The sequence below is a fragment of the Vipera ursinii genome (genome assembly GCF_947247035.1).
Source record: "Vipera ursinii genome assembly, chromosome: 4".
NCBI classification, from domain to species: Eukaryota; Metazoa; Chordata; class Lepidosauria; order Squamata; family Viperidae; genus Vipera; species Vipera ursinii.
Genome location: NC_139514.1, coordinates 50,601,833 through 50,625,747, shown reverse-complemented (window position 1 = coordinate 50,625,747; position 23,915 = coordinate 50,601,833). Strand labels below are relative to the sequence as shown.

General features: G+C 37.9%; 1 protein-coding gene across 1 annotated transcript in view; it reads left to right on the top strand.

The window, feature by feature from the left end:
* Positions 1 to 22,406, top strand: part of URB1 (URB1 ribosome biogenesis homolog) — a gene marked incomplete at its 3' end in the record, with an annotated part of 58,625 nt that extends 36,219 nt beyond the window's left edge. Inside the window, exons 22-39 of the mRNA XM_083362043.1 lie at positions 189 to 1,035; positions 1,447 to 1,639; positions 2,345 to 2,528; positions 3,334 to 3,392; positions 5,357 to 5,550; positions 6,768 to 6,878; positions 7,552 to 7,615; positions 9,064 to 9,235; positions 10,469 to 10,571; positions 12,631 to 12,791; positions 13,320 to 13,431; positions 13,787 to 13,893; positions 15,169 to 15,312; positions 16,974 to 17,083; positions 17,623 to 17,814; positions 18,850 to 19,091; positions 19,917 to 20,489; positions 22,150 to 22,406. Of these exons, the coding sequence (XP_083218169.1) occupies positions 189 to 1,035; positions 1,447 to 1,639; positions 2,345 to 2,528; positions 3,334 to 3,392; positions 5,357 to 5,550; positions 6,768 to 6,878; positions 7,552 to 7,615; positions 9,064 to 9,235; positions 10,469 to 10,571; positions 12,631 to 12,791; positions 13,320 to 13,431; positions 13,787 to 13,893; positions 15,169 to 15,312; positions 16,974 to 17,083; positions 17,623 to 17,814; positions 18,850 to 19,091; positions 19,917 to 20,489; positions 22,150 to 22,406 (3,825 nt within the window). The remainder of the gene's footprint in view (positions 1 to 188; positions 1,036 to 1,446; positions 1,640 to 2,344; positions 2,529 to 3,333; positions 3,393 to 5,356; positions 5,551 to 6,767; positions 6,879 to 7,551; positions 7,616 to 9,063; positions 9,236 to 10,468; positions 10,572 to 12,630; positions 12,792 to 13,319; positions 13,432 to 13,786; positions 13,894 to 15,168; positions 15,313 to 16,973; positions 17,084 to 17,622; positions 17,815 to 18,849; positions 19,092 to 19,916; positions 20,490 to 22,149) is intronic.
* Between the last annotated feature and the right edge of the window lie 1,509 nt (positions 22,407 to 23,915).

Genomic DNA, 23,915 nt, shown 5'->3' with positions numbered 1-23,915 from the left:
ATCGGGTGTAAACTTTCAGATCCCATTCTTGATTATATTAGAGAAGGTTGTCGCTTTCTTACTGAGTAAGTGAATTTTCCCAGAGAACCAGTTAGCAAGAGTGGGGAACAATGCTGAAGGGCATCTAATGCAGTACAGATCTTATAATTATTAGACAAAGTCTCTTATTGCAGTCGTTTCTATTGTAGATCATGGAAGAGATGCTTTCTTTGGTCTTCAAACACCCTATACTGGAAAATTGGTTCCTGGCTATAGAACAACATTCCCTTCCTCCGCACAGTCTTAATCCAGTTAAAGTAAAACTGCTTTCAAGTCATCTAAATCGCAGCATTCTTGACTTGTTGAAAATGAGTTGCCCATTATTACAGCCTAGGGGTCAGCTAAATATACTTTGCAAGTATTTTGAAGCCATCACAAAAACTGTTTTGGAAGAGCTGCATGCTGGTACAAAAGGAGGATGCAGAACATCTCCCCCCAAATCTCTGCAGGTGGAGGCTTTACAAGAACTGCATATTTATATGAATATGGACCAACTGAAAGAAATCATGCTGCAGCTTTGCAAGGCCAACCTGGCTACTTCAAAATCGGACATTTCATCTGGAAAAGAAATCTGTCTGAACATTTATGGACAAACTTTGGTGCAGCTGCTCACAGATGGCCACCAGAGAGGTTCCCTGAACGGAGACTCGTTTTTTTCAAGAGAGCACGTTCAAGGAATGAGTATTCTGTTGTCTGCATCTATCAGTGGAGAGTTGGAAAAGTCCTTTATGTGTGTGATGCAGAAAGAACCTGTCTTTGCCCAGGCAGTTGACACTGAGGTGCAGCTTTTGTGCCTTAAGCGTTCAACAGAAATTTCCCTTTCTATTGTGGCTTTATTGATTCAGCACTCTCACACTCATCGGCTACATTTTGAGCTTTGGTGCCTGAAGAGTAGTACCAGCAAATTTCTAAAAACGAACGCAGCCCTTTTTATGCCCCTTGCCAATGTGTATTTGGACTGTCAAGAGAAGCAACATTTCCAACCCTTGTCAAAAGGTAATCGTGCCAGCTGATTGTTAACACTAACCATGTTATGAATGCCTTTATTTTTTTTTTGAACGTTTTATTCTGCATTTCTTGCTTTGAAACCGTCTGCCAGGCAGATTTGTGCTTCTATACAGTAATATTGCCTAGGATAAATGATGCAAGAAGCATTTATCTAGATCTTACTTACTCTGTTGGCTTTTTTGTGTGGTGGCGTGTGGACCTTCTTTCCAAGCAGATAAGCATTTCTCCAGAAACAGTTCTGTCTTGGCTGGAAATCCTATTCTTCGGTCAAGTCTATATTTAAGAAGCTCTTCCGAGGATTTAAGTTTGTTACTGTGGGCCCTGGTGCATACGTAATCCCCTGAATTTTGGAAATGTTGACTTGTTCCTTTATACTTTGACTTTGTATATTGTTTTCAGCTGTTAAGTCTGTCTTGAGAGAAGCTTTATGGCCAGAACTGCTGAATAATCTTTTGAAAGTGGATTCATCACAACCACCTGCTGTGGAATATCACGTTCTTTCCAAGTTATTGCCACCAGCTGATACGGAGGCCTTCACTGATCTAACTGAAAAATTAACTCTAACTCTTCAGAGACTTGGAAATCACGAACAGTAAGCGTACATTTATTTTTACCTGTGAAAGTATTGTACATGTGAGCCATTTAGTATTTATTTTGATTTTAAAACAAGAGTAGACTTTCAGAGTCCTCTTTTTGTAGTCTGGTATTTTGAAGTATTTTGGACTGCAAGGTGATCAAACCGGTCGGTCCTAGAGGAGATCAACCCTGACTGCTCTTTAGAAGGCCAGATCCTGAAGTTGAAACTCAAATACTTTGGCCACCTAATGAGAAGGAAGAAGAGCCTAATGCTGGGAAAGATTGAGGGCAATAGAAGAAGGGGACGACAGAGAATGAGGTGGAGTCACTGAAGCAGTAGGAGTGAGCCTAAATAGACTCCAGAAGATGGTAGAGGACAGGAAGGCCTGGAGGAATGTTGTCCATAGGGTCGCGATGGGTCGGACACGACTTCGCAGCTAACAACAACATTTTGAAGTGAAGTGTGGATGAAAACCATAAATTTTAACGTAGATATGTAATAGTTAGAGAAACTAATCCCACTTTTTCCCCTCACGTGGCCCAATCCACGTTGCAGCCTTCTACTCGCTTAGCAATGGAAATTTTGGACTCAATTGTGGTTGTAAGTTGAGGACTACCTGTAGTTATGTTGAGCTTGTGTAACGGGGGAAGGTTGAGAATATGCGGAAAATTGAAATTAAGACATTGCCTCTGCTCTGTTATTCTTTTCAACCCTCTCCAGGTGGATAATTGCTGACGCTGTATCAAGAGCTCTGGAGACCTCTGCAGAAAAACTGCATTCATGGAGGAAACATCTACTACTTACCTGTATGAAGTGGTTAATCCTGTCCTTCACTGGTAGCCAAGAGCAAGAAACACATTCAGAAGTGGAGAATACCATGCTTTTGAAGCTAGAAACCTTATTGGTGAGGACTGGGTTTTTCCACTCATTTGTACATTAGTTGATTAAAAAATGGTGGAGTATCAGACATAAAAAGATGCTGAAAGGGGCAATATATTCCAGGGGCTTTTTTTTCATTAGGAAGTGTATATCCATTGATAGGGCCATAGGTATACAAATAATTGTAAATGCTAGTTTTTCAATTTTGCTAGAATTTTGAAGAACATGGACCCACCCTATGGTTACTCCAGACCAGGTTTCTAAATGTTACTAATTTCCTCTATAGCTGTGCATTCTTTTTCAAGGAAAAAGTACTATACTTTTAGTATTCACTAACCTTCTAACCTTTCATACGTTTCTGTTAAGAAGCAACTGTTCAGAAGTTTGATTTGATAGCATTTTAATTATGAAAACGTGAGATTTGAAAAAGATAGAAATAAATAGCAAATAGAAATTTGCTATTATAGTTAACATTGTTTACAAACTCCTTCATACAACATTAAAATTCTCTATAGCAATACTTTCCATATTAAAATTTGTAATCATGGAAGGAGATTCAATTCACACGAAACTTTATTTTAAATGACACATTGGCTCATAGGAGCCAATCCACACCTTTTTTTAAAAAAAAGTATGGTGCCAAAATCTTTACTGTTGGTCAGTTTGCTACTTTGAATTTATGAAGAAAGGAATGGGGCTACTCTGTACATAGTGTGCAGAGGCCTCCTTTTGAATGATCTCTCTTTCTAGTTCAGGCCAATCAGAAAACATGTCCTGAAAGCTTTATTATATTGCAGTGTGTGATATATTACTATTTCTTGTTTATCCAGAATTCAGTAACTGAAGTGGTTCCAGACAGTTGGAATAGTTTTGTGAAGCTGGGCCTAAAGTAAGCATATTTATGTTTATAGCAATGATGCCTTTTTTCAGATAGCCAAGCTGGAAAAATTCTGAGAGCGCAGTGCTTTAATGTACTAAATGCTCCCTACTTCCACACAAATGAAGTGTTTTTGATTATGCAAGCTATTTTACTGAATTCTCTCTCCCTCTCTGGGTATTTAGAATAATTACCGCACAGAGTATATGCATGTAGAGAATTCTACTGTTTCCTAATTCTTCAGCCATAGGATGAAGAACTAGATTGCACTAATTCAATCAACCTGAAAAAAGTACAGGTTCCACTAAAATTCGTCACTTTGTAGTAATGTGAATATGAGATTAAATATTTGTAGAAATGGCCATTGGGATGTATTGGTATTGATTTCTATGAAGTATCGCAACTGCCTGAATGCAAAATTGCTTCCTGTTTATGGATTTTTTTTTAATGTAAGAAACAAAACCTAATATACCACGTTATTATCCTTTAAAGCTGAAACAGACAATCTGGAATAATCGGAGCCCCAGAAACCCTTGGATACAGCCTCTACAGCAGGGCTTTTCAACCAGTGGTACGGGTACCACCTGTGGTACATTGGCACCTGGCAGGTGGTACGCGACCATCCTAGAAAAGTGGTAGCGGGGGAGGGGAATGAGCTGAACCGGTGGCAGCACCGCACAAGCCTGAGCAAGAGATAGCTGGAGCTGCAGGGCTGTCAGGGCTCAGCGAAAGCGCCAGGCTCCAGCTGATTGGCACTTCTTCGGGGCTGTCAGGGCTCAGCGAAAGCGCCAAGATCAGCGCCAGGCTCCAGCTGATCCTGGCACATCTGCTGAGCCCAGAAGAAGCGCCGATCAGCTGGAATGTTGCAGCATCTCCAGGGTCTTGTGATTTACATTCAGATGCTTGGCAACTGATTCATATTTATGACCGTCACAGTGTCCCAGGGTCATGTAAAGTGACCAAAACCTGCTGCAACCACCCAGCAGACAGGGGGAATAAAAACCAAACACCCACCCCACCCCACCCCACCCCTGCTGCCAATCCTCAACAAAAATGCTCATATCAATGAAAACCTTAGACAGGAGGAAGAGCGCTGCCGGGCGGGCAGGCAGTTGTCTTGCTCGGCTGTGGCTTGGGGGGCACTTTTTTCAGTGCCATTGTAACTTTGAACAGTCACTAAGCAAACTGTTATAAGTCGAGGACTACCTGTACTTCATCACTTTTTTCCCTTTTTTTTTTGGTCATCAAGTTTTTGACACCTTGCTAGGCGACGGGTGGCACTCGGATGTTGCCATATCCTAAAAATGGTACAATGGGTGAAAAGGTTGAAAAGCCCTGCTCTACAGATCTACAAAAAATACTACTAAATTGTCATTGTTAATGTGACAGACAAGCATAATCATGAAATGATTCAATTGATAGTCCTTGTTTATTTAGCAAATGTGCCCAGTTAAAACAGTGATGAAGAAGAAACTATGACCAGTCCTTGCATTTATGACCTTCGGAAGTCTGTAAAGAAAGAACAACGGTTTTAAGCACAATTGCAAATTTACTTAGTGACCTTTTCACTCAACAACTTGAGTGAAGTCTCATAACTCAATTGTGATCACTAAATGACAACTTCCAATTATATTAAGTATATTTAATTTTAATTAAATGTAAAGATAATTTAAATAGTTTTGATTTTTTTTCTGATCCAACCTACTAGGAAGTCCAGTATGCAACTAAAAAGCCAAGTTCAGGAAAAATTGCTTACAGGAGGAGGTGAAGGCAGCTCTGATTATCCACTGGTTAGCATGGGCAGGGAGATACAATCTATTCTTTCTAAAATTGCAGTCATTGTTTACTACAGACTCTAAAATAGTGTCAGCAAGCTGATCAACTCCTGGTTCTGTATATAACTTTTTTTTTTTTGAACAAGCTTGTTAGCAGAACAGTCTGATGTTTGACGTCATGTCTTTTTAATTGTCATGCAGGTATCGTTATAAAGACCAAACTTTCCTGAAAACTCTGAATGCAGCTATAAATATATTATACCAGAAAGAAATCTCGTTTAGACAGAGATTAACCAAACCTGAAGTGCTTTACATGATGCTCACGCAGCATTCCCTGTTTTTGTCCACAATGCTGAGACCACAAGAAGGCAGTGACGTGAACGCTCATCTAAGAGGTCTCTCTCCCTCTCCATTTTCTTTGGTGTCTGTGTATGATTTATATACCTGCAAACCATTTTTCTGTATATCCTGTTCACTGCCCACTGACGTATTTTGGCATCTATCAAGTACTCTCCGTTTCTTTCGAGATAATTTATAGACTCATACAGGCGGCATACAAGTTTAATAAATTATGATAATGCTCAACTTTTATTTTTTTTTATTTTTTTTTATTTTAATCCCATTTATATCCCGCCCTTCTCCGAAGACTCGGGGCGGCTTACAATCTAAGAAGCACAAATCAAATGTGCTTAGAGAACTTCAAAAAAAAGGAAGAATTATATATGGTTATATAGTGCCTTTTGCCCTGTATGTGAGAAATACTTTTTCTTCATAAAAGCAGTTGATTTCCTAGCAAATTATTTTCACCATTGTTTCAAGATCATTTTCCCAGAGGGTCCTGAATGAATTAAATTTATGTTGAACTTTTTTTAAAAAAGGTATGCATGTGGGATTATTGTAAATAATTATTGGTCTATAGCAGGGGTGTCAAACTTAATTTCATTGAGGGCCGCATCAGCATTGCGGTTGCCCTCAGGGGGCCGGGTGGGTATGGCCAGGGTGGGCGTGGCCTACTGGGTGGGCGTGGCTAGAGTGCGTATGGCCTACTGGGTGGGCATGGCCAACTCTACATCGTTGGCATCAAGGGTGCCTATGGGGGCCTGGGCAGGAGTGGGACAGATCTGAGGGCTTCTGGCAGAAGGAGAGTCTCTGGGCCAGGGCCAAGGCAGTGGGGGCCGTTCCCTCACTGTTTCCAGGATGGCTTCACGGGCCACATGAAACCACTTCGCGGGCCAGATCCGGCCCCCGGGCCTTGTGTTTGACATGTCTGGTCTATAGTGTTTGTACCAACAAACACTATTCTAGTGTAGACCTCACCAACCTGTTGCCCTTCAGATGTCTTGGGCTACAATTCCCAGGTCATCCTGCCAGCATCTAGTTGGAAATGCATCTATAGGTTTCCGGTTTAAGACACTAGAAAGTTCTCTATGTAGCTTAACTCATATGAATGGGAACTCTGCAGAAAATTAGCGTGGTGCTATTGTGATGCTTTATCCCAGAAGATCTTGGCTGGTCAGCTTATTGTGCAGCATGATTACATTAAGTCTGGCAAAAAAAATCAAATAGCATGGTGGAAGGGAAAGAGCAAAATATCTTTCCTTTTTGTTTTCAGAGGCGTTAGTGAGCCTCCTGTTGACTCTCGTGAAACTCTGCCCTGCAATTTGTGAAAGTAACCATTTTGCTGCGCTGCTTGGAGCATATGGTGCAACACTGAGTGTTTCAGGTGAGCAAACTTTCTGTTAAGAGTGATGTTTATTAACAAAAAAACAATGTAGAAGAGAAGGGGGGTTTTATTGATTGTGCCATATTTGACTTAAACCATTTAACTGTAGTTCTTGAATCAATCAAGAAAACAGTCAGAAATTTTTAAAAGATTTTGTGTCTTTAGAGGCTTGAATGAAACTTTCATTTTTTTGTTTTGCATTTTTAAACTAACACTGAGCAAAAGTTTGAGAAAAGAAGGCCATGTTGCTCAAGACGTAGCAGTAGTGATGACTGGATGGGGGCTTGATGATTGGATGGGGTGGACTGAGCCTGGAGGATATTGAATACACCTTGTGATAGATGTTCAGGGACTTCAAGTGGACTCACAACGATATTAAAGCCACTTTCACTGTTACTAGATGATGGATGTTTCCATAAAATACTAGCATTCAAGATGACGATAGGATATAAAAGCTGAAAGCTGAGAATGACAATATTGAGTCAAAGATGCTAGTTTTCACTTAAGCCTTCAGTGAGATACCTGAATGTACGGAGTGCCTGAAATGGAGAGAATGGGATGTGCACACATCTATCTCTAGCGATAGAGATGCGAATGTTATATGATGATGTTCTTAGGAATGTTGGTTTCCTCTAGGTATATGTCATTTTTACATTGTCTTTCATGTTTTTAGATCAGAAGATATTGTTTCTGCTTAAATTATATGAAAATAATGGTCTAAGCCTTCTTGACTTCAGGTTTGTTTATATTCATCTTGGTCATTGTAATAGGTGAAAAATGCACACAACTTGTCAGCCTTATTTTGCTATGGTTTGCTTAACTGGAATTGGTTGAATAAACCACATATTCTTGGTTCATAAAATAGATTAAGATATAAATTATTCATAGGAAATAGTTTATATAAATATAAACTATACACAAAGTGCAAAGCTTGGGTTTACAGTGCATAATAAGCCAAAATCAAGCAAGCAACATGATATATAGCCTAAAACTATAGGCCACAAGAGGCCCTCAAAAAATTATGTCTCTCAGAAGCCTTCAAAACATTGTTATCAAACAATAATTTTAGTGTGGCAAAATAGGAAAATTATTTAAATACGTAATGAGTCTGATCTTAATTCAGTAATTTCATTTAATGCCTGGCTTCACCTGTTAGTTTTTTGAATGAAGCCTTCCCTACTACACTATTCAAAAATCAAGAAATATTTATACAATCTTTGAATAGTGTGGCACCAGAATGGAGTCCCTATGTCTACAAACTCCCCTTAAATTATTTACTGCTGCCATAACTGGCTGTGGCCACTAACTCCAAGTATAATAAGTAGTATGAGTTATCTAAGTGCTGCCATCTTCTTACAACTAGAAGCAGCAGAAATGCAGAATGGGACCTCCCTTACCTACCATATATGTGCAAGGACAGATAAGATAATAAGTTGTTTTATTTGTTAGGAAAGTGGCAGTTTGCTTTTTCTTTGCTTTGCAGGCCTTTAGATATTGGTACTTGTCTGTGGGTTTCAGTATAAACTTAGTGAACTGGTAAATTCCAGGACCATCTTTTATTCTGATCATTCTGAGCATTCTCCCATTTACTTCAATGATCAAGAAACGCTGTTATGAAATATTCTTCTCACAAGGGATAGAGTTCTAGGACAGATGCTTGTCATCTCTCCTTCCTACAAGGTGGTCAAGAATATAACGGTAGCACTTAAATATCTGGATCATCTTGCACCTGGACAAGCAATATTAGTGATAGCTAGAAATACCGTTAGAATATCTCACCTGTCTTGGACATATTTTTTCTGAATCATTGAAGAAGCACGTCTTGAAGGGAACAGTTTGGGTTACATTTTTTATTTTTATTTGATTAATTAAAAATAACATTGTGGCTATGAAAAGAAGCCGCCTGCTTTGACACACTTTGCAGAAGTCAATACTTTATAAAGATGATTCACTGTGACCATCTCTGCAATTTACCAAAACAAACAGAATGGAGTTAAATGTCGTTTCATAATGGTGCAATTTTGTTTGAAATGGCTTAGGAAGGGAAAGGAAACACATTCTTGTAAGAAGCGAAGGCAAAGGCTAACCTTATTTTACCGTTAATAAGTCAGATTAATTTTTTAATTGCTATCTTCTCTTCAAGTACAACCTAAAAATACATGCTTTTCTCCTGGTATAATTCTAGAATATTGCTTTGGGGTCCAGCTGCTGTGGAGCATCATAAAACATGCAAAAGTTTGGGGAAGTCACTATGGCAACAACCAAGCATGCAAGAAATTATGTGCCTGCTGGATCGAGAACTAATGATGAGGACCATACTCCACTTCCCCCAGCATCGATGTCTTCTTTCCCCAGAGGTGAAAGTCAAGCCAACATGTAGCAGTAATTTCTAAGTTTACAGTTAGTCCTCAACTTACAATTGGTCATTTAACAACCATTTACAGTCATGATATCCTTGAAATGGGTGCTCTGTGACCCGTAAAGCACTTCTACTGTCATAAAACATTGTGTAGGGCTCCACTCAATCACATGACCACATTTCAGGCACTTAGCAACCTGTTATCATTTACAACCAGTTGCTAAGTGCCCTGTGATCATGTGATCACAATTTGCACTCCTCTCTCCCAGATTCCCCAGAAACTTAATGGGGAAGCCAGCAAGGAAGGTTGCAGGTGGGAGGAGAGGCATTGGATTCCCTATGAGCTGTGGTGGTGAACCTATGGCACGCATGCCACAGGTGGCACACAAAGCCCTCTCTGTGGGCATGCGCGCCGTCGCCCCAGTCCTAGGTCTTCAGCTGGGTTTTATAAAGCCTTTTCGCTTTAGGCCTCCGCCACTGTGTGCAAAAAAAAAAGTTCAATTTCAACTTCTCGCGGGAAAAAAAAGATCTTGCAAAGTTGGAATTGATGGATTTAACTTTTTAGTCCCACCCGGTCTGCCGTTACACTCTAGCCACACCCACCCAATGGGCCATGCCCACCCGGCGCCGGACGATACGTAAGTGGGTTTTGGTTTGCAGTTGGGGCACTTGGTCTCTAAAAGGTTTTGCCATCTCTGCCTATGAGCACTGAGGAATTCCCCCTCCCTTCTGTGCAGGGAGAGAAATGGACCTCAGACATGGCAAAAAATACCAGCGTTCTTTGCCTTTCACAATGCTTTCTTTCCCCAGAGAGGAAATTCCTTGGTGCGCTGGAGAAACGGACTTCAAATCTGATGAAAAAGTTAACAAATCCCATCATTCTCATCGTTATTCTCCCTGGTGGGGCAGGCAGAGGGCCCTAGCCTCCTAGGTGTGGTGGGAGGCCCAAGCCCTTTCCTTGCCCCACCCCATCCAGGAGGCCTGAGGTCTCTCCCTGGCGCTCTGCATAATGACCCACATGGTTGCCTAACAACTTCCACTGGGAGATTGAGAATTGCAGTTGTTGAGTGAATGTATAGCATAGTATCGCTTCGCTCAGCAACTGAAATTTTGGGCCCAATTCTGAGTGTGTGTGTGTGTGTTTCAGTGTTTGTATGATACATTCTGGAAAAAAGCAACCAAGAAGCAAGTTGAAATGCAGGCATGCGTTCTTTTATGTTTTTCATTTTAGAAAGAACATATCTTCCAGAGCGAAAACAAAAGTGATTTGGGTTTTGAAGATCTCTACGATCCTTGTTTTCTTCTCCAGCTGTTCAGTGAATTATTAAGACCAGGTATATGAAGTGATTGTCTTGCATTGTCTGGAAGCATTCGATACAATCCGAACCTTTGGACCCGTTTTCTTTCCCAGTCTGGGCCAGCAACTGGCTGACTGGCTGTTCCAAGAGTTGAGAGAGCTTGTATGTTGGGGAAGATACTATAAACGCTGTTTTTCACACACAGAAAAATCAGTTCTAAATGTGTGAGGTCTTAAGACAGGGGATCTTTCACAAGATCTTAGGGACATCTACCAGAAAACCTGGTGAATTAAACAACCCTCTTCTTGGTCAGTGTGAATTTGATTTTGTAGTTTGATTTGGACTTTTTTTTTTGAAATGCCTCTTTCAGATTTATTCTCTAGGGGGGGGGGGTTATGTTTCTTAATGCTTTAAGAAAAATGGCACTTTGGGGTTTTCAACAATATTTTTTAAATAATGTAACGCAGAATGAATGGAGCTACCTTAACTTTTTTTTTTTTTTTAAAAAAGCATCCGTTCAGAGCCACTAGCTGATTTTCAGCAGAGAGCAAATGGGGCAGAAGAGGACGGTGATATTGGGTGCTGAACCTGTATTTCATCCCCAAAGCCCTAAAAGGACAATCAATTGTTTTGTGATCATAGAAAAGAGATAAAGAAATGAGATTTAAGAGATAAGAAATTTAGGGAGCATCAGCATTATAATTATACTCGACAATTCAAATATAATTTCATTTTCCTTTCAGTTTTATCTTTTTTTGTTGTTGTTGTTCCAGTCCCAAGCTGCCTTTTGGAGAATAATTCTGTGTATCTGAAGGGTAGCTCTCAATCTGGGGAAAAAAGTTCAGTAGATGTATGGAGAAATACACATGAGGCTACCTTTTCCTTAAATAGAATGATATTTTGTTTTCTTTGGTGACTTACTATTTCCTTATTTACATTCTCTATTTTTCTTTTTTTGCCTCTTTTTCCTCTTCTCTATGCTGTTCAGACTGAAGATCCCATTGTCCCACATGCCTTAATACGACCTCTTATCCTGCAGATACATGTGGGCTAAAGGACATATGTTTCTTTTTGCGTGGTGTTATAAGAGCACTGTGAGGCAAATGTTTTAATAATTCTCACTATTTTAACCCATATTATTTAAAAAAGAAAGACATGGCAGTTTCTAGTACTGATTATTGTTATCAGCAATTGTTTGCGTAGCAGCCCTCTTTCCAAGGTTTGGTAAATAAGCTGTGTGTCCAACATAAATTAAAGCTAGGTTAGCAACTGAGTCTAGTTGGCAAGGTCAGGGGTTTTGTACACGTTTCTTTGTATGTCCTAGACCTATTTTCAGATTAATCTTCAGAAAATTCACCTTGGCCTTGCGCATAAAAAGCAAGGTCTTTTATCCTTGATAGAATGTGACTTTTCATAAAATGGAACTGGATGGGGGAATTAACTAGAGCCACTTTTCATTCTGGCTCTGTCCTCAGCATTGTAGTGTTTTCATTGGACTCACTGCTCCACAAACATATGTGAACTGACTGAATAAAAATACAAACCCTTTCCCCCCAAAATGCTAATTACCACAGGATACACAGAAAAGTGTAGTAAGAGATAACAAATCTGTTTTTAGTGGCTATGAATATGCATTTTAATAAAAGGGAGAAAAAAATGGTATATATACACACACACACACACACACATATATATATATACATATATATATATATATATATATATATATATATGTATGTATGTATGTATGTGTGTGTGTGTGTGTGTGTGTGTGTATATATATATACACACACACACACACACACACACACACATACACATACATACATACATACATATACATACCAGAATATAGAATCCATTAGATAGGATGCAGTAGGGATTCTTTTGTGTGAAGAGGACATTCAGGCAGTTCAGTGGGTTCAACTTTATACAGGAAGAGGGCAACAGAGAAGACTGTTTTTCTAATGAGACTGTTATTAATTCTGCTGGTGCTTGCTGTGATTTTAATCTGAGCGTTCAGATGTTATTTTCTTGAATTATTTCGAAAGACCTTCCTGTTAAAAATGCAATTTCTTTTCTCCTTGCTGTGTAGAGTGTGTTGTGGCATGTCATAAGTTTGTTGAAGTCAATGCACTGGGCTTGACAGTGGCTGCCCTTAGCAGCTATGACAGTAACATGCGTGCAGCGGCCTACCATGTCCTGAGTTCTTTTCGCACACATCTGGAAGCAGCTCGGTTTCGAGAGCAGAAACAGGTAGAGATGAGTTGACCTTTGTACCACTTAACAGTAAGACAAATTTTCTGGATTGAAATGAAATCCAGTCTATTCCAGTCATTTATATGGGGTCAATAGACTACCTGGGTTGTTAATTTTTTAAATTAAATCAAATCTCGAATCATGACTTAGAATGCTTATTTTTTCCTCTGTCAAATAGGTAAATGTTTTAGAGTACTTTGTAGTTTATCTGTCTTCTTGAAATTTGAGGTTGTGTATGAATCAACAGATGACCGAATCCAAATTTGGATGAATATTCTTTATGCAACTTTTAAATAGGTTTTTTATAATAGTATTTCTATTTTGTTATGCATCCGTGTCGATCTTCAGATGCTCTGATTTCAAGGAGTATGTTAGGGGTTATGATGAATACCGATTTATTTGCAGCAGCTCTAAAGAAAAATAAATATTCTATGAAAAATAGTTTTGTGGGTGCAATTAAATGTTCCTAAATGGAATTTTTGAATATCTTTTTCCAGTTGTTTTTCTTTTTCCTCTTTTTTGTAGTTGCTGTATCTTATGGACGTTGTACAAAATGGAATAAAACAACCAAACCTCAGATTTACTTTCCCTTTAACACTCTATATATCTAGAGTTGCCCAGCAAATACTGAAGCCAGGTATGATGGAACTTGATAGAGTTTTTGTAATTTTCCCATTCCATAAAAATAATGGAAATGTTTAAAATGTGGAACAAATGGCCATTCTCTATTTGAGATACCTGTGTGATAATGGCTGCATTGGAGAAAGGATAGCAGTGGAAAGGAAAATACAAGGAAGTTAATTCTATGTAATTAGAATTAAGAAAATGAAAATTACAGTTGATATCTGAGATGTTTCAGATTTTTTTTATGCATGAAGAAATTTTCATTGTTAAGATAATACAACATAAAATTATATAATGTGCTTTGTAATTAATATGTAACTGGGCAGTTTTTTCTTGCTGTAATATTCAATTTTGTGTTGTTTTTACAGAGGAACATATGTACACAAAGTTGAACAGATTTCTTCTATCCTACCAGTATTTGGATTTGAGAAAAGTGCCAGGATTTTTTCAACTTTTCTATAGTTTTGATTCAGAGGTAAAGAGACTCATGTGGAGATGTTCAGCTATCTTTTTTCATCTTCTTCTGCTACATTGCTTAGATGTTATCATCCAACTACTTTCCTGCTGTTCTATTGCCATTTTAAACATGTTCTCCAGAAAGTCTCATCCTGAAAACCTTTGCAACTTGTGCATGTTTATTTGAGACAAGAAAAATGTGTAATGTTGTTTTATATCCACATGCAACCAAAGGTAAACCTTCTGGTAGAAAATAGGTTTATTTCACCACAGAGGCAGAATTTTTATGAAAGACTTTGGGCATTATGGGTTGCTAATATTTATTTAGTTGAATGTGCTGATTCAAAGAAAGACTTAAAATTAGATAAAATCATTAAATTGTAAGTGCAAAAATACCTGGTACCATGTTTCCCCCAAAATAAGACCTGGTCTTATATTTTCTTTGCCTCCGAAAGAGGCATTAGGTCTTATTTTCAGGGAATGTTTTTTCCACTGTCTTGCCTCACAGCACCAACATCCCTGTCCAGCAGGCACCTGTGTGGCCGCTGCCAGCCATTTTTTCTGTGGCCGCTCGCCGCCTCTGCTATCAAAATGGAGGCCAGGGGGACGACACAGGAGTCAACCCAGGGCTCTGTTCTGGGCTCCAGAGCCCTTTCCTCCTGAAGGCCTCTACTGGCGAAACAAGGGCCAGGGGGGATGACATGCGTGTCAACTCGGGGCTCCATTCTGGCCTCAGAGCCCTTTCCTGAAGGCGTCTGCTGGCAAAACAGTCTGGGGGCAGCGCACGCAAGCGGTAACAAGCAGCCGCAGAAGAAGTGGGCCAGCAGCAGCCATGCAGGCTCCTGCTGGATGCGCTGTTAGTGCCGCTGCTGCGAGGTGAGGCAGGTGTTGGGGCATGGAGGCCAGGCTACATGGGCCCTGAGGTAAGCGGGTGCAGGGCGCGTGGGGCAGCTCCACCCCCTCCACAGCCTACCTTGTCTCACCTCTTGGTGGCACCATGAACAACCAGACGGAATGGGCGGGCGGCCAACTGTACAGACTCTTAACCAGGGCTTATTTGGGGGATAAGGCTTATATTAGGCACAGACGTAAAAATCAAGCTAGGGTTTATTTTCGGAATAGGTCTTAGTTTCAAGGAAACACGGTAGTAGATCTGGAATTTAGGTTATATGGTTTAAGGATTTCTTTTTTTTTTAGTCTCCTTTTTGAAGCACATCTGTTATCTGGACTGAAAGAATAATAATGTAATTTTGCTTGATTCCTTGATGCTTTATGTGTTTTCTTTGTTTTCTAGCACAAAATGGAACGTGAATGGGTTCTAGCTATTATTGGAGAAGGTCTCAGAGATAAAAACTGCTATCAGCTGTATGATTATCAAAGAATTTTCCATGTCATTCTGTCCTTCTTCCAGAGCCCCTTGTGTGATGAAGCAACACAGGTAAAACTCTTCTAAAAATAAAATGGTTTTCATTTCATTTAGAGCAGGAATGCCATTTACACTCTTATGCCAAGATGTCAATCTGAGGCTGTCACTGTAAATTAGAAGCTCGCCTATACATTCTGTAATAAATGTAACATTTGAAGGAAAAAATATAGAGACTTACCAAATGTTGTTGCAGTTAGTTAGATTTTTCAGTCTGGTATAGATTTTAAACTCTGCTGCTGCAGAGGGCTGTCATTCTGTGAAATGCTGTGGAAGATAGTGAAGAGAAGCCAGCGGGAGAAAAAAAGCAAATTTGTAAGGTTGCCTCCTTTCCACCCCTGTTTGGAGGAGGCCCCTTTGGAGCAAAAACCTGCCTTAAGCAGAAGGACATAAATAAATGAAACTTCAAAATTAGTTTGGATGAAAATATGGAGTCTACATGCTGACATTTATTGCCCTTTGCATTTTTTGATATATGATGTGCAAACTGTGTATTCAGGTATAAAATCTGCACAACATAAAAATCATCCAGGAAACAAAAACTTCCAGAAAGCCTAATCTGACATGGATTTACCAATATGTTTGGGCACACATGTGTGTACATGCACACACACACACACACTTCAATTGTAGTCTGCCTGAGCATTCATTATCCAAGACTGTTGCATATCTATCTAGTTGCACTATATTGGCTTCTCTCTTACCGTATTTTCTGGCGTATAAGACGACTTTTTAACCCATGAAAATCTTTCTCAAAAGTCAGGGGTCGTCTTATAAGCCAGGTGCTGAAAATTTAGGGACAGGGCTGGCTGGAAAACCTGGAGCGGATCTCCCATTTGGTCTGTGCAGGGAAAGCGGGACCAATTGGAGAAGAAGCTACAGTCTGTGATTTTTTACAGGCTGGGTCTGGGCGTCTTTCCTTCTAAAGTTGAAGAGCAGCTGCAGTCTATCCCAACTTGAAAGGCAGGTGAAGAATGCAGCAGCCAGAGCAGCTGCTTAGCTCTAAGGACACATTTGACTCAGGAACTGGGCGGGCTGGCTGGAAAACCTGGAGCGGATCTCCCATTTGGGAAAGCTTTAGAGTAAATTAGGAAAAGTTTAATCCACTTGCACTGTTTTATGTTTACATGTTTGATGATAAACACCCTTATGTTTATAAGTGACACTTTTCCTACTAAGTACCTGCATGTCATAAGCATTTGAATTAAAATTACCATATTAAAATCAAATCTGATGTTTTTAAATTTTTATTTGGTGTGCGTTGGAAGAGGGGTAGTCTTATACGGCGAGCATAGCCCAAATCCTATAATTTAACAGGAAATGTAGGGGGTTGTCTTATACGCCCAGTCGTCTTATACGCCGGAAAATACGGTAATTGGTATGGTTGCTTCCGTAAGTGAAGTTCAACGTAGAAAATTTAATGAACACTGTGACAACTGCAGCAATATCACTTTAGTTTCCTTTTCCCTAGGAAGTTTGATAGTATATGAACACAGATAATATGATAATTAGTATTTCTCCAAATACTCCAACCCTTATAACTAGGGTTGAATTCGAGCCACTACGGTATTATTAAAGCGTTAGATGCTATTCTGATCTATAGCATGGTGCTAGAAAATTCCCTTTTATCATCATCTTTTATTAATAGTGTCTTTTTGTTTTGTTTTGCCTTTCAGTATCAGATTCTGGAAATACTTCAAAATGCTGCATACATCACTAAAGCTGCTTATGAACTAATAAGGGATCATAGCCTTTTAACCTGGCTGTTGTCTGTTGTTGAGAAAAGGTACACAGAAATCTCTTTAGGTCTCTGTGCTAAGCAGGGATGTGACTGTGCAATTAATTTACACAATGGTTCAGGTTACATTTCCTTTCATAGATGCATGTTTTCTTCTTCATAGACTTTTTTATATAACTGAATAATGGTCAGAAAAATGACTTGGTACATTTATTAAAAGCTTAAGAAGTACTTCAGGGTCAAATAAAACCTCAGTTCAAAATATGTCGCCTCTTTTAGAAATATCAGACGTCACTTAAAGCAAGTGTTGTGTTCAAAATTTTATTTGTTAAGAGATTTTGAAGAATGTAATATTGTATAAATGAAATTAGTATAAAAGTAACTCTGGTAACTACTCTTGTATTACCCTGAATCGTATTTTTTTAACCCAAATTGTAAGAACTAATATTAAATTTATATAAAAGAAATTGAATTCAGATGTTCTAACTACTTTGTTAGTTCCTAAAAATGTGAGTTTTTATAATATAAAAAACATATAGTAATAAAATTAAATGTTTTCCTGAAATACTTGTCTTTTTTATTTCTAGGTTTCTAGAAAACAAGTTGTTAATACGTGTAATCTCCTTAATCCACACTCTCTGGAAAACTAATTTAGGAAATAAGCAAACTTCACTCAGTTCATCTAGTCAATTGGAATTAAAAGAGAATCAGAAATTCCTTCCCATCCAGCTTATTAATGAATTTCTCCATGTTCTGCTCACACTTCTTAACCACATCCGGTAATTATTATCTATTTTTAAGGTGTTGTATAGTTATACTCTTTTGGCATATACTTTTCCTTTACAAAAAGAATTACTTTTTCATTGTAAACAAAGAGTAATATTTGTCGTCATCATCTACCCCAATCTAGCCATTAATTTTTTCTGCTGAAGTCAGGCCTGTCTTCCATAATTCATGCTTTGTATCATTTGAAATTTCTGCCTCACGTTGCTAAAATGTTTTTTTCTGGGCAATGACTACTGACTTAGGTGGCTTTTCTGAAGGCTGTTTCACATTAGTTTGGATCCTGTTAGCAAAACTGAATAGGCACAGGTGTTCTTTTGAGCCTTTGTTTTAGGTGGGCTTTTGACCTATCTTGACCAGCCCCCCCCCAACAGATATTCTTATCTAACTGAGATGTTACATCTAATTTTACTTCTTATTGAACAATCAAATAAATGTATCTTTTATGGTCCTCCCCCCAATGTGTACACATTCCTAGGGGGAAAAATGGAAGTTGAGATTATCAGCTTTGCAATAGTTAAGCCACAAGGTGCCTAGGACATGAAAGGCTTTCTGATTCAGGAAAGGATGCAACTGGTGCACCAATTGGAGTTGCACAAATGCCTTTATGACCACAGCTGCCACCTGCTTACAGTGCATGAGCCCTAAATTGCATTGTTTAAAGATTGATCATTCCCAGATGCAGCGGGCCTTAATAATCCATGGCTTGGTCTTGGTAGGATTGAGTCAAAGTTGGTCCCTCCCCATCCAGGGAACAACAGATTCAGAAGCCGTAACAACTGATAAGTCATTAGCTCCGAGTCACATATTAATACTTAATCTTCTATAAGATTAATATATAGATACAGTGTTTATGCCATATTGGTAATGTTTTCCAATAATGTATAAATTATCCATCAAGTTTTTTTTGCTTCATTCAGGAATGAGATTAACTATTTGGTGTCTAATAAAATCAACAGTGAGTTTAGTCATTGTTTGTTGAAATCATAAATATTTTGTCCTAATTTTGTCTCCTGTCTTCTGCTAAATAGAACCAACTTGGATCCTGTTGAGTTTATTCAGTTTTTCAATGTATTAAGTTCTGTATTGGAATACCGTACTCTGGTTATTGAAGCCTTCAGAGAAATGGGCAGATTCATTATAAATGAACATATCCTTTCAAACAATGATGTTTTGCTACTTTTGTACAAGTGGAGTATAATTAGTAAAGATATGGAGCTTCAGAATGACCTGCATGTTATTGCACAACAATACCAAATCAAAGAATTGCTTAGTAAGTATTCTCAAAGTACTTCAGAGTTGCTGTTATATCAATGTCTAGATTCAGCAAATGCTACAAAAACAGCCACTTATTCTGAGATTAAAATAGATTCCTGCATTTGTAATAACTCACAAATCAATATGTTTGCCAGATGAGTTACTCTAGAACACTGAATTCAGCAGGCATATATTTGAAAAAAATATCTCCTTGATTCATGATGGGGAATTAATTTGAATAGCTTCATGTTCGGCTTACTGAAAGTCAGTGTCAAAAGCTTTTTATATAACATAAAGGCATTGAAAATAGGGACATCATCAGTGTTTTGGTTTGCCAAAGATTAATTTAGGAAATGAAATACCTATGTAAGCACATTCTCTGATGAGGGAGGAATGATTGAGGAAGAACTGTGAGGGAGTTAAAATACTTTGAGAATAGGTAGGGATACTGTGTGTAAACAACTTCATATTGTGTAATGTGAACATGTATCTGATTCTATTTAGCTAAATTACTACCGTTGATTTTAAAGGCAAAGCGTATAAACCTTTGATGCATTTGATACAAATATTTTTGCTGCACAAAACAGGTGCTGTTCCAGAGATCTTGTTAGATATTAATTAACATTTGCTTTTTTAATAATTAAGGGGCAATACTTAACTTGCTGGTATTTATTTAATATGAAATCTGCTACTTTTTGAGGTAATTAGCATACTCAGTAGAAAGTTATTCTGCACGACAATATCTGTCGATTCATCTCTGCCTTAGTACTCATAATCAATTACTTATTGATTACCCTTATGCCATTGCTTATAAAAGGCTTTTTGCTTTTATCTAATTCAGAAAATACAGACAGGAACAAACCACGGTTACATTCGCAAGCATCAATCCGACTAGCTCAGAGAAAGAACAGAACTGAAATAGAGGCACCTGCAATCTCTGTATGGAAAGAAGTCTATTTAAATGAATGCAAAACTCTTCTGAGATCTGTTTTTATCCACTGGGAACCCATTGTACTGAAAATATCCACAAAATCTCCAACAGAGCAGAAAGGATATAGTAATCCAGAGCTTACATGCAAGATTGCTTATTTAGTATTTAGATGGCTTGTGACATCCCTCCTTGATGGCAACTTGAACATTCAGAATGTACTCCTGACTTTCTGGTGGTTTAAAAAATGTGCTTTTGAAAACAACTTTACATTGGATTATATTCTTAAAGATGGATCACTGAAAAGGGCTATATTTAAGCTTTATAGCAGTATCTGTAATGCCTCTGAAGTTGTGAATCTGAGTGATCTCTCTGTGCTTAATGGAATCATGCTCCATCTACTAGAATCTCAGGGCCTGACAGAAAATAATTTTCATGGGACAGTGAAAAAATTCTGCCTCACTGAAATGACAGAAGTGAACAAAGGTAATTTGTTCCCCCCCCCCCCCACAAAAATACTCTCTCCTTTCCCTACATGTTATCTTTGACATATGCTAAACTTCAGGTCTATTAACTTATAGCTATGATTAGAAATCATCAAATTGAAAAAAGGCTGTTCTGCTTATGAAACCTTGGAATTTGCTATATATCATAATACAGGTTAACATTTCTAGAAGATGAGTTACAGTCAAGGGCAAATAACAGTTCAGAACATTGGGTTTTAGCATAATTATATGCTAAATTATATGGTTTAGTATCCCAAAGGTGCTTTTTCAAAAGGCAACTGGACTTTGTTTTTCCTTGAAGACACTTCGCTTCTCATCCAAGAACTTCAAAAATAAAGAAGCTTCTTGGATGAGAAGTGAAACATCTTCAAGGAAAAACAAGAAAGTCCAGCTGTCTTTTAAAAATGCATCTTTGGGACAACTGTGACCTGGATGACTAAGAATCTCCATAGATATCTTTAATATCTTTAAAACTACAATGTACAGTAATATATAAAAGTTTGAGTCTTCAGGTACTAGTTTTTCTGCTACTTTAAAGTCAAGGCAATACTAGTAGCTATTCAAATATTAATTGGGTGGTTGAAGTTATAACTGGAGTGGGTGGATTCTACTGGAAGGTGAGATATTCCATGTCAGATCTTTTGCAGACTAAATTAAATCTACAAGAGAGATGCTCAAATACTAATAACTAGGAATATCTAAATTAGGCATGTCCAATCTGCCAGATGCAAACCACATGTAGCCCTGGACAGCTAGTAACGCAGGCCCACAAGACCATAAACTTCGTGTGGTTTATACACATTTAATATTAAATAAGAGCCTTGGTGGAGCAGTGGGCTAATACCTCCTTAAGTAACACCAGCTGCCTGCAATTAAGTGCAGGTTCGCATCCCACCAGGCTCAAGGTTGACTCAGCCTTCCATCCTTCCGAGGTAGGTAAAATGAGGACCCAGATTGTTGGGGGCAATAAGCTGACTTTGTAATAATGCCGCTTGGGGTTTGTGTGAAAGCCCTAATAAGCAGGCATATACATAGAATGAAGGCTACTGCTAAGCTTGTAAGCCGCCCTGAGTCTTCGGAGAAGGGCGGGATATAAATGGAATTAAAATAAAAAATTTTTTAAAAAAATTAACTATATTATATATTTTATATGTGGCCCAAGACAATTCCTCTTCACACAGTGTGGCCCAGGTAAGCCAAAATGTTGGATATCCAGGATCTAAATCATTCTCAGTGCAAGCCATTCTCAGTACAAAATAAAAAGAGTCAATTTCAATCAAGGCAGAAGTATGCTGGGAGAAGCACATGAAAAGCCAAGACATCAGTAGCTGAGGGGAGGGAAACTGATGGGGACAATTCGTGAGGGAAGGCACTGAGAAAATTGAGGAGCAGACCAGAGAGATAAGCTGTTGGGATTTTCTAAGAAGTGAGAGGATGGGAGATAGCATATATAAAGCCTTGTCTCACTCATCTAAATTTTGCTTTGCATGAAACTTGGAAGAATCAAAGTTTTATGGGTTTTGGCTTGACATACCCTGACAGAATCTCTGCAGTAGGATAGGTTCTTTCAAGTTTGAAACAAAGTTCTTTTCCCACATTATGCATACCCCTTTTGTAACTTTTCATTTTCTTTTTCCTAGCTGCAAGCCTTTTCCTTACTTCAATTTATATTGGAGACATTTGGCTAGGAGCAAGGCAACCAGACATGTTTATGAGACACATTAAACTAATATGTGGAGCAACTGATGCTGAAGGAAATGACAAAAAAAGGTTGGAATTTGAAGACTCGATGGTTTCTCTCTGCAAAGACATATACTCATCTCTAAATCTTCATCCTCACTTTCAGTCTTCAACTCAAACATTTGTCAACTTTCCTATCTTGAAATTAAAAAAATAAAAACCATTGTGTAAAATCCTACAGAAATTGTTTTAAAAACAATGTCTATTTTCCTACTAATAGTAGTACAATTGTATGTTATAATAGGCATGATTTCAAATAAACTCATATTTTTTCAGAATTTGGCAAAGCTGGTATCAGATGCTATTTTTGTATGTTTTACACTGCTAGAAAAATAATGAACAAAACATTGAAGTTAATAATTTTGCAGTAAACAGAGTAATATTTACTGTTGTATGAAATAAAGATGTCCATTAGAACTGCATATGCTTTGAAAATGGTTTTAGAAATAGTGTTTTGTTATATGCAAGAATAGAGAAACAACCTCATTTTAAATCAACTGCATTTCTTTTCAAGGTTCTGTTTTAATAAATCACATTAAAAAGTGACAGTGCTTTAATGGGGTGATCTTTTAAGAGCACTAAGTATCAGGTTCATCATTTAGAATTCTGAGAAAAAACATGACATTTTTCTGAATTATTTTTGAAGCACATACAGCCCTTGTATGTGTACTTCCATACTCCAAAGGATTTTTAGCTTCTCTGAAGCTTCTAAAATGTCCATAAGAACAGTAACCAATGTTGAAATAGTTTTCTTTAATCATATCACTACATAATTTCATGTGTAAATACTGTAACTACTGTTGAGTATTCATTTCTTGTTAGAAATCTGTCCTGTTTTACAAAGCTTATAACTGTGTCCATAAAACCCTAAAATAATTGAGGTTTTACAGAAATTGCTTCGGCTAAATATGATTTCTCAGCTGCACTAACAGAAGCCATTCCTTTATTTCGAAAATACACAATGCACAAGCTTCGTACAATCCCATATCTGGATCCAGAAAAGGCTGAAAGAAGACAAAACCATAGTAGTGTCAAGATTATACTTTGTTTTATGTTGGCTTTGTCATGTTACCAGGCTAGTCTGTCATATCTATTTACAAGGAATTATCTGCCACATCGTTTTACAAAATTGCTTAGCTATTTTCCATAAGGGTGTAATGAAGTCTGACTTATGAATTAATTTATTGTTATATTTATTAATATATATTAAGATTTTTGAGAAAAAAACAGAAGAAAAAAGGGGGGCCAAAAAGGGAAAAAATGAAGTGAATCATAAGAAATTTACAAACAAATCAAATTGACTAATATTAAATTTATTAACATAAACATTTTCAATATTCGTTTTATATAATTGAGTATCCTACATGGTTATATTTAAAATCCAAGTATTATATAAACAGTAAAATGAGCATATTATAAATCAGAAAATATAATGAATAATAGCAATTTCTGTTGAAACAAATCACTAAAATTTGGAATATTATCACTGCTAAAAGAACTGAAATTTTGGATGTGGTACAAACTCACATATGATTTCCAAGTTGAAGTACATTCTGCGTCAGATTTACTTTAGAAATATGAAAGTTATTTTGGACATAGAGGTATACTCCTACAGCTTAATTAGCCATTATTCTGAGAAGGAATTCTGTGTACTTTTATATCAGAA